A 13,687-nucleotide genomic window follows, 5' to 3' on the forward strand; every position below is an offset into this window, starting at 1 on the left:
GGTTCAACAGTGTATTACCTTTAGTGTTGAAATGACTGTCTCGATGGATTTGACGTCAGAGTTCATAGCGTCTTCCTCATAGAGTTTGGATTCAAAGGACTTAACAAGAGCCTCTGCACTCTGGCTGTGCCTCACCACTAAGCTCACTGTTTTCAGTCTGTAACACAAAAGAGAAAGGGCCTTCAATGTAGGTACTTTTAATGCAAATAATATGAATTGTACAATTATCCAAACGCCCAATGTTTACTTCTTAAAATGGCCACCTACTTGTCCATATAGATGGAAGACATAGAGTACACTTGGCTCATGCTCTGAATGAGGACGGTGAGTTCAGAGGAAAGTGTTGGAACAGAAGGAAAACCTGCAGCCTGTCTGAGGAACAGCTCACACTTCTCCTTCATAACGTCAAAGTCCTCCTTCATTCGGTTCATCTCCGCTGTCTTTTGCTGCAGAGTAGCATGACAAACAATAAGGATTAAGATAACATGACACATAAGGTCTTGAATAAATGAAATGATTATTGATAACCACATTTGTACCTCATGTTCTGTGATGCGCTGCAGGCTCTGTTCGAGGTCGTCTCTCTCCAGCGGGGTGCGGAGCTGCCTGATCAAGTGTTCCTCGTGGGCCTCCAGATGCATCCGGAAGTTGCGTATTTCTGAGATGTAATGATTGTACACCGACTCCTCGTGTTCCTCTGTTTACAAAAAATAGAAAAAATAATCACAAAAATATTAAATATGTTAACATTCATATTTTTAGGTATGAAGATATGAAAGGCCAATTCTGTTTCTTATTTAAAGAAATTAAAAAAATACATTTAAAAAAAAAAAAGCTGAACAATTGCTTCCATTTGAAGGCAACACATTTCTGGGCAATACAGTCTATGGCAATACCACATAATAAAAATATATATATTCTTAAACCTCCATTAAATCTCATACACAGTAACTGAAAGCACACATAATCACCACTAGGTGGCATCATTATCCCAATAAAAGGCAGAGTAAGGCCTGTTGCAACTAAATAGCTGACACTGCTAGTGTGAAGTGAAGTCACACATACATTAGAACAATTTTGTTCATAAGATTAAAACTCTTTCTTTAAAAAAGGGAACAATTGCCTTTATATACACATATAGTTTATTTTATAAAAATCAAAACAAAATATTTTGTATTTTTTTCAGAACTACACATCATAGCGTTTGCTTTTAATTTACAGCAAAGCCAACCTCTCTTTTTAACTCTGTAAAAACATCATTCCAAAAAGGCATTAACTTAAGGCTTAATGGGCTTAAAGAGCCATGAGTTTCCCTCGCGTGTTCAATGTGCACCAGCGGCTCCTTGTTGGGCAGGACAAAAGGGAAGTGTGAGCCTTGCCTCTTTCTGCTGATCTGAGTAATTCCTGGTAGTATTCCTTGCAGGCGGCAACGTCTCTCTCTAGCTGGGAACAGTCTGCCACAGTAAAGACCTCGGACTCCTCGCTGTCTTCCAGGAACTCGTCGAAGTGGGACTGCAGGTTGCTCAAAACCTGCTGATGCTCACCCTGTAACATGGTCTTTATCTGTGGAGAAATGATGTGGAAATAAGACTAACATGTATGTGCATCTTTTCTACAATTAACATCAAAATTAAGTATGATGAGTTTTAAAAGGAAAATGTTATAATTTGAACATACTGAGGCCACATTCCAGTTGCGGATGGCTCGTACATCAGCCATTAGATAATACCAAGATACCACACTCTTCATGTTGATGTGTGAGTGGGACCACAATGCCAGCACATTCTGGTATAACTGCTCCGTTCTGCAGGAAAAAGCCAGAGGAATACAAAATGTAAGCCACCAAAGTCCAGTAACAAGAGCTTATGCATTCATTAACAGTCACCTGAACTCAAGAATAACTTTATTTAGATGAACAGGACACAAAATTAAGCCTAGCATCTCACCTGGTTGCCATGTCAACAGCCTCTTTGTTGGGCGGAGGCACGGTGAAGCAGACGGAGGGCACCATGGCCTCGTTCCCTGCGGGGTTGATGACTTTCCACTTGGCTCTGTGAGAGTTACTGGCCAACACACACTCGTCGTCTTTATAAATGGTAATCTGAAAGAGTTGTGATAAAGAAACACCATGGATTCATGATAAGAATGACAAGTAAAGGGAATGAAGTGTGTCATAAGTAAGAGGACATCTGTATACCTCTATCTGACGATAATCACAGATGGCCTTCACAGGGATGGAGGATCTCACGGGGCTCTCTGGGTTCCTGGGCCTGAGCTGCACGATATTCTTGGCCCTGCCCACCAACCCAGCGACAGTGCTGCGGTACTGAAGAAGCTGCTCTTTCTCATCCTAGAAAAACACCATACCAAAGAAATAAGGTATTTTTCGCTCATTCTCAAAATGCACACACACTTCATTCTTCTTTCTATAAGTATACCATGGACTCCTGAATGAGATCCTCCAGTCTGTGTAAGCTGCTTGTTTGATCACAGCTGTATTTTCTCTGAATGGCCTCCTGCAGGCTCTTTAGGTAGTCCATGGACTCTTTGGCGTCACTGAAAAACTGTATGGGTTGAAAGAAGGACGATGAGAGAAAGAAATAAATTAGATGAGACAAACAAATACACTTTGCTTCATTGGCTATACCACGCAGCAGCTCACCTCGAAATAAACAGCGTTCTCCTTGAGATGCTGTTCTACACATGAGCAGAGCTGTAAGATCCAACTCCACTGAGTCTGCATGGCAGCCCTGTACGCCTTAAAGAGAGACATCCCAGAATTAAGACACAATTACCAGGAGTAATAGCTGAAAATGATAACACTTAAAGACATCACAATTATTTGAATGATTGTGGGAGCAGTATGCAGGGCGGCACGCAACTACTGCCTGCAGAAATGAGTGTGCAAAAGAAAAAAAACACACGGGGCTTACTTCAATAGTCGGCCTGGCTGGGTGGTTCTTGAGCATAAGGCGTTCTGCCTTGTCCTGCACAGACTTGATCACTTCCTCCTTTTCATCCAGCTCCCTCATCAGGTCCTGTAAAAAGACATTAGGCTGAGTATCTCTGGCATACAGTTGTGGCGAAGACCCAGTCACTCCATCCTCTCACACAATCCCACATCCTGTCTAACAGAGCTGAATGTAATCATTAAGGACACAGTACACAAATCCCTCCACTGGGATTATAGTTGTATCAAATGAATGCACCTGTAATCCCACCATATGTATCTAAACCCTTGCTGTTCCATCTGCGTTGAAGATGACACTTTAGAAGACTGTTTATTAAACAGGAAATACTTACAGCATGGTAGTCTCTTTTCTTGGAGATGCTGCCGTTGCGATCACTCCAGTCAAAGGCTACTTCCTCCTCCTCCTTCTCATTCAGCCAGATCAGCTCCTGGGTCGCCTTCGACACAAAGTCTTGCAGGCTCTCCAGGTGGCTCTGTCGCTCTCTGGAATTGTTCTAAAAAGAGTACATAAATAACGTTTAGCATTTACAGCAGCACATATTTCAGATAAAGACTATTGAGCTCAGGGATCACTTACCAGTAGCCTTTCATACTGCTTTTCTAGTTTGTTCAGTTTGTCCGAATAACTTATTTTCAGCGGGATCTGCATCTGAATCTGAGAAAATAATTTTTTTTCGTTTTTAATCTGCAAAAACCAAATGCAGGCCACTTCAGCCCAATGTCATACCAGTTGTTGCAAGTACTTTGCGTAGCTCTCTGTTTTTACCATGTCCAAAACTATTCATAGATACATACAAATTGTGTACATTACATTATTTTAACAATTTCCTGTAATATACCGCCTGGAGAATGCACATTTTCAAAACCCCTAGAGGGTTTTAGGCAATTGTCCTTTACATTTCCTTCAAATGATGCATGTACAGTATCTGTTTAATTTGACTATGTGTGTGCATAAAGAAACAAACAATCATTAGGAATAACACTATGTACAATTGTTGATGTTTCAACTTGGATATAATACAAGAGATAAACGGCATAGTGCTTACCTCATTCAGTTTGGCGTCTTTAAGACTCATTTGAAATTCTTCAATGGCTCTGTGAACACTTTTGTGGTTGTCTAAATGCAGTTCCACACTTGGCAAATCAGATCCCCACTCTGAACGATCAAGCTGCAACTTTAAAGCAAAAAAACACACATATTATTGAATATGTGTCCAAAACAGCTACAATACATTATGAAGAAGTTGATGGTTGTGACTCACCTGCATCTCTTCCACCCAGCTCAGGAGGTCCTGAACAAATGTCATGTTGACCTCCTCTTCTGTCATGTTGGGGTCTGCCAGGGAAGATTTCTGTAAGGGCTTGCGGATCTGTATGTGTTTCAATTGCCTGAGGCTGCCAGGGTCCATGCCACCACCACCACCACTCCCCATGAAGCCCTGGACTGAAGCGGGCTGCAGGCCGGGGGTCATGGCAGGGCTGAAGGAAGGGGTCAGGCCCGGTGTAAGGCTGGAGGTGAATGTGGAGCCAGGGGTACCTAAACCCCCCGGGGTGAGGTCTGGTGTCAGGCTTGAGTTGATGTTCTGAGAGAAGCCAGAGTTCAGGCTTTGTGTGATGCCTGAAATCATCCTTTTGGTTTGTTCTGTCGTGAGCGTGTGTCCTTTGCTGTATACGGAAGAACACTCTGACCTCAGGGAGAGCAGGTCATCTCGGAGTTGTGATACCCTGCATTCAAAAAGACACAACAATATGAGATGCAAGAGACGCGGAAAACTTTCATTTTCTTTGCAAGAAGATATATTTTACCTTTGGACAAGTTGATCCGCAAAGGGGAATTTCCCATCCAGAAGAATTTGGATGTCCACCACTTGTTGTCTGAGGATATTCTCACACTCCAAGAGGTAGCCAGCAATCTCAGCTTCATTTAGAAACTGGATACCAGACTCGAGACGTTTTGCATCCTTAGCAGAGGGGGAAAAAAGAGACTCATCACAAAGGACTGTACACACACTGCTATTTATCTCTATTTTCATCAAGTCAAAAACACAAAACTTACAGACTGCAGGGCGATTCTTGCCAACGCCAGCTTGTCCTCTCCGTTTACACAGTCCCGCTGGACCCTGTTGGCAATCTGCTGCAACATCTCAAGCCTTTACAAAACAAAAGATGAGTTAGTATCACTTAAAAAAAAAAAAAAAAAAAAGAATCTTCACAATGCAGACGTAACTTCACCTGGATCCATAGGCAATGCTGTTATTGAGAAAGATCGAGCTGTTGATTTGTAACGGTTCAGTGAGGATGGTGTCATTGGAGCAGAGACTGTTGAAGCTACTGTTGCTTACAGACGAGATCCCACTAAAATAGGCCATCTTACTTTTACTGGTGAACCACCGCTGCTATTACCAGCGACTCGAACAATCCACGCTACATTTCTCCTCCTAGTCCTCCCTCTGAAAGGATCCCAGCCTCGACCTAGCCTTGACAGTTTGGCGGCCAGCATTCGCCTAACTGATGGAGCGGCTTTCAACTCGCTCATATTTATAGCGCCATGGCCAGGTGCAGAGCGAGTCTCCCACCCTGACATAATGTGCTGCCTCAGGGGATAAAATGAAATAGCAGGTTGAGACAGTACTCCTTTATACCAACTGAGGCTGCATAAGGAGCGGCCAAGCTGCTGTTTTTGCTTTTGCTGCCAGATTTTACCACTCCCAACATCAATAGGGTAAATATGCGTTTATGGATGATAAAGGCAGGGACAGAGATTTGACCTTGTCTAAACTATTGTCAACTTCACATCTCGGTATTTAGTTTCCATAGAAATAGTATCTACTCTTCTAACAAATATTGTAAACAGAGCACCAGCTTGAGCTCAAAAACTTGACTGAGCTTGCCCTCTGAAAGCAGTCACTCTGATCTATGAGCATTTGCAAATATCTGCCTTTTTAAAGTAACTAGATCCATCCTGATTTGGTTTCAGAATGGAAAGCAACTCATATTTTCCCCACACATATTTATGACACAAGATTAATTTGTTTGCTGCTCATATTTTTCAAAACACTCGATCATCCAAGCAGAACCAACCCTCACAACCTTATCACATAGAAACGGTGCATTATGGCTGCAGTAAATCTGATCAGGAAATATTGTGTACAACAGCTCATAAATATGTTGATAGAATTTATATCGTAGTGTGCCATGGTTCAGTGAGGGGATTTGTAATTTCATAAGGACAATCAATCTCTGACATAAACCCTGACCCTGATCTCAGTGCAATAGAGACATTAGTATGCTTGCAATATTATCACACAGCCTTTACCACCATAAGGAACTCATGTAAGATATTTACACATTTTCTAAATGCTCTTCACTAAATAAAATATGATATTTCTTGCTTTAAATCCTTTGTTGTTGCCTAATACTGTCCACATTTTGTCATATCAAAACACATATGTTTTTGTTAGATGGTGACTTTTTGACGGACAAGTAAGTAACCCACAACATTTGCTTTCAAATACTATAAAAATGACCCCTTTAAATCATATTATTTTGAGACAGAAAACACTCAGTATTAATACATGCAGTGCCTCCACATACCGTTCCACCTCAGGCCTCAGGCTCTTCTCTCTTTCCAGCATAGCAACTATTAATTTCCCCCATTCCTTCTCAACATCATTTGGGTGATGACCCTGGGGTAACTGAATACGTCCAAACTCGATCCACATCTGTCAGATAAGCCAAAAATACAGACTTGTTATTATCAGTACAGTATGTAACCATTCAACCACTCAATGTGTGATTACAGTAGCATGCTTTTATCTATTTTGGATTAGTATACCTCAAGCATTTTATAGAGATTCTTGATTTTTGTCTTCTCGTTCTCTTTCACAGGGATTTCATTTTCTTTAAAATGCAGATACTGTGTATAAAGTGCCTGTAAAAGAAAGCAGTTTGTATCAAAAATGATGATTAAGCACTTGAACCATAAGGCAACTGAACAGATGTTTTCTAGTAGACAGATCTCTATGCATGTGTCTGTACTCTCCCCTTGTCTGCATAAAAGTGCCTTTACTGTTAGCTGCTATCGACTAATTGCGGTAAATGGATGCCGCTACTCTCTCATATCCATCAATATCACTTTAAGTCTCAGTTACAGCAGGTAGATGCTTCACATGGGTTCTTTGAAGCAGACAACTCGTTTTCACGCTTCTGACAGTACATACACAATGTAAGATAAGAGAGCTGTAGCCCAACATAATGCAAAATAAACCAAATAATCCACTTCTTTAATACCTTTAGTTCCACAGGGTTGTTGGGGAATGATCTGTCTGTCATTATGGCCACATTGTGTTTGATCCACTGGCTGAGGTATTTGATCATGTTCTGGTACTCCACCCATTTGATATCAACATCCTGTTCAAAGAAAGAGGACCATCAGCAATGAAGCACTTTTCAGCACTTTGACTTGGAATTAAGGTGGAGTTACTGGTGGACCGATGCCATCAACTCACAATGGGACTGATTCCATCAACGCCGTCAGGTACTTTGGGGAAAGCGTCATACAGTGTCGACACGTATGTGATTACTGACTTTTCATCGGGTGACTGAACGTCCACATCTGATGAGGGAAGACAAAACCAAAAGGTCACATATGCACACATGACAATTAACTATGTTTGGAGAAGAATTATCCCTCAAGTTAACGTCTCCAACTTCACTCCACATGATTAATAGCACAAAGTTGTTAAAATCTTTTAGTGTTTTTGGAGTAAAAGCAAACATGACACAGTGTGAATGGATCTCACCTTCGGGATCCAGCAATCTGGCAACCCCCAGCTGTTCAGCTACACAAAACGCGTTCTCTAAATTTGATCGGTTGGGCTGTGTCGAGACATAGCTCATGTCAATCAGGTCTGGCCTATAAAAGAGAGAAAGAGAGAACAATGAGGAGTTGGATATAGTGCTTTCCTATTTTTAAAAGAAACCCTGCAGTTACTTTGGTGTTACCGTACCTGTATTTATGTATAATGGCGTTAAATAGCCTCCCATCCCTCCACGAGGTTGTGAAGTTGTCACATCGTACGCCAACGTAGCCCTCTGTCATTTGCCTGGTCCAGAAGAGTAGCCTCTCTTTGGCTGTCATGTCTTGGGACTCTCCTGTCACATGGATCTCCGAGATCTGTCAAGATGGACTGACGTTAAATGGCGCACAGACACAAAACATCTAACCCACAAACTGTGGATAACAACCAAGCAAGACTTCACCATTACTAATAAGTAACAATCACAACAACACTTTTAAATATACAATAATACAATCAAATGTGACAAGAACACAAGCTACAGCCATTAAAGGCCCTGTCACACTGTCCCGAAATTGACACCCGATGGACACACGAATATGGAATTGTGAATTTCGCACGATGTTGGCCCCGAACCACACACGAAGGCAACATTTACATTACATTTAAGACATACAACTGCAATGAAAGTACCAAAAACAATTATGTTACAGTACTATGATACTGTACTGATATCTTCAGACTTTGTTCTTTACTTTATCCGTCGTTATATGTAGAAAATATTACGTTTTCTCCGTAATGTTGTTTCCATAACAACAACAACTTCCTGTCAACTGTCCTTCAAAATAATATATTATATCCTTTTTAGTTTCACAGAACACAAATTGGGTTATTTACATAATATATTTACATGATTTTGTTGTGCAATAAAACAACCCGATGGACACACGATAAAGGAAATGTTCAAATTCGGCTGTGATCGTAGCAACATCGGGCCATTCGTGAGGGCATCTTAAGCCATCGTAGCCTATGACCGCCGGTGGAGTTTCTCAGGCTCCGGCAGCAACTTCGCGAGCGGTGGCAAAATCTTTGGCATGCCAAAAAATTGCCGAAGGACCTTGCGAAGGTTCATTTTCGTGTTGAATTCGTGTGTCAATTGTGCCCTTCGTAAGGCCATCGTGAGGGCATCTTGTTATCATCGGTGCCATCGGGCATTCGCCCCGATCAGAGTGAGGGTGAATGCACCGATGATAACACGAAGATGACACGATTTGACAAGATGCCCTCACGATGCCTTACGAAGTTGCCGCTCACGAAGTTGCTGCCGGAGCCTGAGAAACTCCACCGGCGGTCATACGATGGCTTAAGATGCCCTCACGAATGGCCCGATGTTGCTACGATCACAGCCGAATTTGAACATTTCCTTTATCGTGTGTCCATCGGGTGTCAATTTCGGGACAGTGTGACAGGGCCTTAAAGTACTACATAATAATCTGCATGTCACAATAATGACGGAACACTTTAAGCTTCACAAAGATGTTTGTTTGTTTTTTGCACAGGGAACAATATAATGAAACAAAAATATTTTATTTCATATTTGACTCATCTGTGAATTTAGTTTAAATTAGTTAGTTTCCTTATCAGGTTCATTACCATTCCTTCTCACACTAGAGACATGGAAAAAGTCAGGAGGTCAGTGTAAGATAAACATTTGTACTAAACGACTCAGCAGTTTTACAATTTGGAATACTGACGATTAGGATGACATCAAACAAACAGTGCCTCTTCACAGGTTGAGTTCAACAGCATTGCTACCACAGCGGGTTTAAAGCACATGTATGACATCTCAGCAAACTTTCTATCTACAGCTCACGTTATATTCAGCATATATTTAAGCTTCTGCGCTTTGTTTCCTGTAACATACATCCCAAACAATCACATTAATGGGAATGCCACATGTCAGAAACACTGTATGTCAGTTTGCCAGCAATACACAGGGTACATCTTAGAGAGTTTGTTTGAAATTTCCATTTACCAGGAACATTTATGTCAGTACATAGTTTGAACAAAAGCCAAGAAGAAACAAAACACTGAATAGATTTTACAAGAAGAACATCAATCAAACTTCCAAGAGGAAGGGATTTGAAGCCAGACATCTGTCATAAAAGCAGCAGTGAAAAACAGAAACAGTAACCATAATAACCACATCCTGAAGAAAAGAATGGAGGAAGAATACCACCAACCTAACCACATTTCTTCATTTTCAAACTCTGAAACATTTCTAGAGTCCAGTTAACAACCAATATTACAGTTACTTAGCCTACAGCTACCGGAACCCTCAAAGAACGACTGTGGCCCTACCTCAAACTTCGTGAACACAGTATGATATAGACAAGCTGAATTTTACTGACTGTTGGAAATAGTTTTTCAGGACAGGCTTAAGATGTCAATCGCACACTGATGCAAAAGGATAAAACACATTCAACTAGAAAGGTACTCAGAGAACACAGACCTCAGCCATTGTCAAATGCCCTATCCCACAATGTTAACACAAGTGAAAAAGTGAATTATCCTCCAATTTTCATAATAGCAAACAAACCGAACAAGGCTGCATGGATCCACAGGCAAAATTATTATTTTCAAAAGAAAATAAAGACATTGGTGTGCTTTCTGTCTCACAAACAGGATTAGAAAAATGTGACTGTAAAAAACGTTCCCAAGACATTTGTCATTATAAAACAAGGTGATTTCAGAGCACTGTATAAGAGTTGATGTTCAACTAGAGAGAGAAGAAAACAACAATAAAATGCTGTTTTTCATTGACCGTAACACCACAAGCCTATTCCTGCTCCTGTAGAAGACAATCCCTGCATCATCATTATAGTTTATACCGTGCCGAGTTTCATACAAACTATGGTAGCCATTAGTTTACAAAATTATAAGAGGGGACAAACAGCCACCCTTAAGGCCAGGAAGCAGCATACGTATTTGAACAGAACTAGGTAAACCCTTCTCCACAGGTGACGCCTGGGGTGTAACATACCTTTAATAACCTATGATTTGTATGTGACCCAAGAATGACTTTGAACAGACAGAAATACACTACAGTAAAGAGATCATTATCTATGATTAAGCTGTACTGGGAAAACTAGTAGAACAAACTGCCATTACTCTTCAGAAATTCTTTATTCGATGTAAAAATGTGTTTAACATAGTGCTTGATTCATGATTTGTAAACAAGCCTTGCAATGTTCATGATAAATCCTACTCAAATCACAACATTGTCTGTCATTATTAATGACTATTTATAACCCACTCTATGTTTACCTCATGCTGGTTGGAAATGCATTTGGCAGGAGCTGGAAGATGGTCTACGTAACCAGAGCAGGTGTGGGCCCTCCGTCTCCTCCTCCTGTGTGCTTGGGAGCCACATATAATCTTGGCAAACGTCTCCTCACTCCCAGGTCTGTCATTACCCCTCAGAGTCCTTAGCATGTGCTCCACTGCTCCAAAGCTGACAGCCCTCCTTAACTGCCTCTGCAGCAGCCTCTTTACAAGCAGACCATCCTTAGGTGAAGCGCCTCTGGGAGTTGATTTAATGCAGTGAAGCTTTCCTTCTACAGAGGACCTGCTTCTGTCATCGTCTGTGAAAAACCTTCCCGGCCTGTAAGCTAACCTTTTGATTGTTTGATTAGAGGGATCTCTGAGTACCAAAACTGGTACCTCACCAACATACACGCCTGTGCTGATGCTGTCCTGCCTGGATACATGTTTCTTCAACACTGTTGTTTTATCCAGCCCTGCTTGGGATTCCTCTGGGTTCTCTACTGGGACACCTTTAGGTTCTGCACTACTGCAGTTGGCTTCAGTTGCAACAGCCTCCCCACGTCTAAGACTCCTGAGAGATCCAGCAGCTTGAAAATCCCCTGATTTCCTTTTCTTTCTCTGAAAATAGCGCCGCCCTTTGAGCTCCTTAGACTCCAGGCTCAGTGGAGCTTTCTTGGGGTCGACGTAGCATTCCTCTTTAGGGCCTCGAACGCAGCCGCAGATGTTTCCCATGGCTGACAGTCAAACAGCCTATTACCCATTGACAGGGCTGGGATCCAGACAGTGAGCTTTTTTTTTTTAGGCAAAGTATCCGGTGAGCATGGCTTGATCTTTAGAGACACTATCCCATTGACAGAAAGCCATTTTCACACTGTGCCACTCGCGCACAATAAACAGTGACAGAGAAGCCGGTAGACATAATGCTCGCGCCAGTCAGAGCAAAGTTGACTTTCGTTGACTCATAGCTGAGAACCGGTCAGCCTCTCTCCCCCCCTCTCTCTCTCTCTTGCTCTCCCTAGCTCTGTCCCTCGCTCTCTCCCTAGCTCTCTCCCTCAGTGCATTTCTCTCTTGCCTGCGTGCTCTCTCCCGAGTCTCTCCTCTGACACTGGAAACTTTCTGACCTTTGAAACATTTCTCTGGCTTTGCTAATCCAGTACAAACACCATAAATGCATACACATACGTGGCCCATGTGCTCGTGGCTCTCAGCTGAGCAGGAATGGCAAAGACTTGTGGAAAGACCTGTTTTGTGCTGGCTTGTCTGCTTCCTCAACACATAAACATGTGGACATCACAGCTGCCGCCTGTGAGTCTTATATTTTTGTCTGTAATAGGAGATGGAGGGAGGACAAGGTTTACACTGCAAGTGGAAGCCAGCTGATGGCCACCCATTATGCTGTGAGAAATTCTGGATCAGCAAGTTTGGCTGTGTGACCCAGACAGAGTCCCAGCCGTTCAGAGAGGCTTTGAAAAACAGAACAGCGTAGGTCAACGAGAGAAACAAATCCGTGCTGGACAACAAAGTCCTTTCACTTTGTCTATTAATCAAGCTACGTACAATGGTGGAGCCAGAGGTGGGGCTTAGGTTTAAACAAACACTACTATCTGAACAGATCACCACCAACGCAGTTCACAAAGGGGCAAATGATCTGACCAGGAAGTGATTCACCACATTAAACCTTTACAACAACATTACACCGCCTGTCCCACTGTGGAGGAATCTAACTAAATGTTCAATACAAGACAAAAATAAAGTAGTGTATAAAAGAGTAAATATATGTCACCAGCACTGCTCGACTAAAAATGAACACAAAACCGCTGTCAGCTTACAATATTTAAACAATGAAGTTTCCCTGAAGGGCAAAGTCACCTGACAGCTATCACAGTTCAAACTACACATAATGATTACTCACACTGCTACCTATGGCCACCTAAAGTCAAACTATTACATACTGGTATAGGTGCAGCATCAGGTTACGTGTGTGTACATGTTATATTTTTTGGTTAAATGGTGTATATCATTTATTATTTCTCATATTTAATAGGTTAAACTTATTTATTCATCTGTGAATTGTTCAAATTCATGAGTCATGACCGGAGCAGTAGACGTCTCGAAGACAGTGAAAGTGAATCAGGGCAAAAACAAACAAACAAGCTCATAAATACCTGACAACAGTGCATTGTTGTGGTGGCACACTGTTACCAGGCTATACTAAAATAAACATCACACTCAGCACCACGTCTCAGGTGAAAATACAGCATGGTCACCAGGGTGGGGACTAGCGGCAGCTTTGTGATGAGATTTCATTATCTGTACAAACATTATCAAACAAAGGATAGTTTATAAAACACCTTAACACTAGCTATTAGGTAAAGACACACCCTGTCAGTGCTCCCAGTTTACAGAAGTCAATATTAAAAAAACAGCCTGCAGCAAAAAGAAAAGCCTTAAGTATGTCCCTTGAAAGCTTGACATTTGAAAAACAGTTCATACTTGCTTATATAATAAAGCAGAGGGTGGATAATGTGACTGAAACGTTTTTTTCTGCCCTACAAAATCAAGAAGAAACAGGCCCATCACTGCTCAAGGG

General features: G+C 41.7%; 1 protein-coding gene across 19 annotated transcripts in view; it reads right to left on the reverse strand.

The window, feature by feature from the left end:
- Positions 1-13,687, reverse strand: part of dst (dystonin) — a 106,161-nt gene that overhangs the window by 63,427 nt on the left and 29,047 nt on the right. For 18 of the 19 annotated variants that reach the window (XM_034201877.1, XM_034201879.1, XM_034201894.1 and 15 more), the window contains 22 exons: positions 7,981-8,147; positions 7,774-7,886; positions 7,480-7,586; positions 7,262-7,381; positions 6,807-6,902; positions 6,566-6,693; positions 5,028-5,121; positions 4,778-4,932; positions 4,234-4,696; positions 4,018-4,146; positions 3,549-3,626; positions 3,304-3,465; positions 2,934-3,038; positions 2,663-2,758; positions 2,439-2,564; positions 2,198-2,350; positions 1,947-2,101; positions 1,678-1,804; positions 1,380-1,563; positions 540-697; positions 268-446; positions 19-157 (listed from right to left, as the gene is read on the reverse strand). In XM_034201877.1, coding sequence (XP_034057768.1) covers positions 19-157; positions 268-446; positions 540-697; positions 1,380-1,563; positions 1,678-1,804; positions 1,947-2,101; positions 2,198-2,350; positions 2,439-2,564; positions 2,663-2,758; positions 2,934-3,038; positions 3,304-3,465; positions 3,549-3,626; positions 4,018-4,146; positions 4,234-4,696; positions 4,778-4,932; positions 5,028-5,121; positions 6,566-6,693; positions 6,807-6,902; positions 7,262-7,381; positions 7,480-7,586; positions 7,774-7,886; positions 7,981-8,147 — 3,234 coding nt within the window. Of the gene's footprint in view, positions 1-18; positions 158-267; positions 447-539; positions 698-1,379; positions 1,564-1,677; positions 1,805-1,946; positions 2,102-2,197; positions 2,351-2,438; positions 2,565-2,662; positions 2,759-2,933; positions 3,039-3,303; positions 3,466-3,548; positions 3,627-4,017; positions 4,147-4,233; positions 4,697-4,777; positions 4,933-5,027; positions 5,122-6,565; positions 6,694-6,806; positions 6,903-7,261; positions 7,382-7,479; positions 7,587-7,773; positions 7,887-7,980; positions 8,148-11,097; positions 11,956-13,687 lie in introns of those variants that run through there. The other variant, XM_034201886.1, reaches the window with a different exon arrangement.

This window comes from Gymnodraco acuticeps, unplaced genomic scaffold (genome assembly GCF_902827175.1).
Source record: "Gymnodraco acuticeps unplaced genomic scaffold, fGymAcu1.1, whole genome shotgun sequence".
Lineage (NCBI taxonomy): Eukaryota > Metazoa > Chordata > Actinopteri > Perciformes > Bathydraconidae > Gymnodraco > Gymnodraco acuticeps.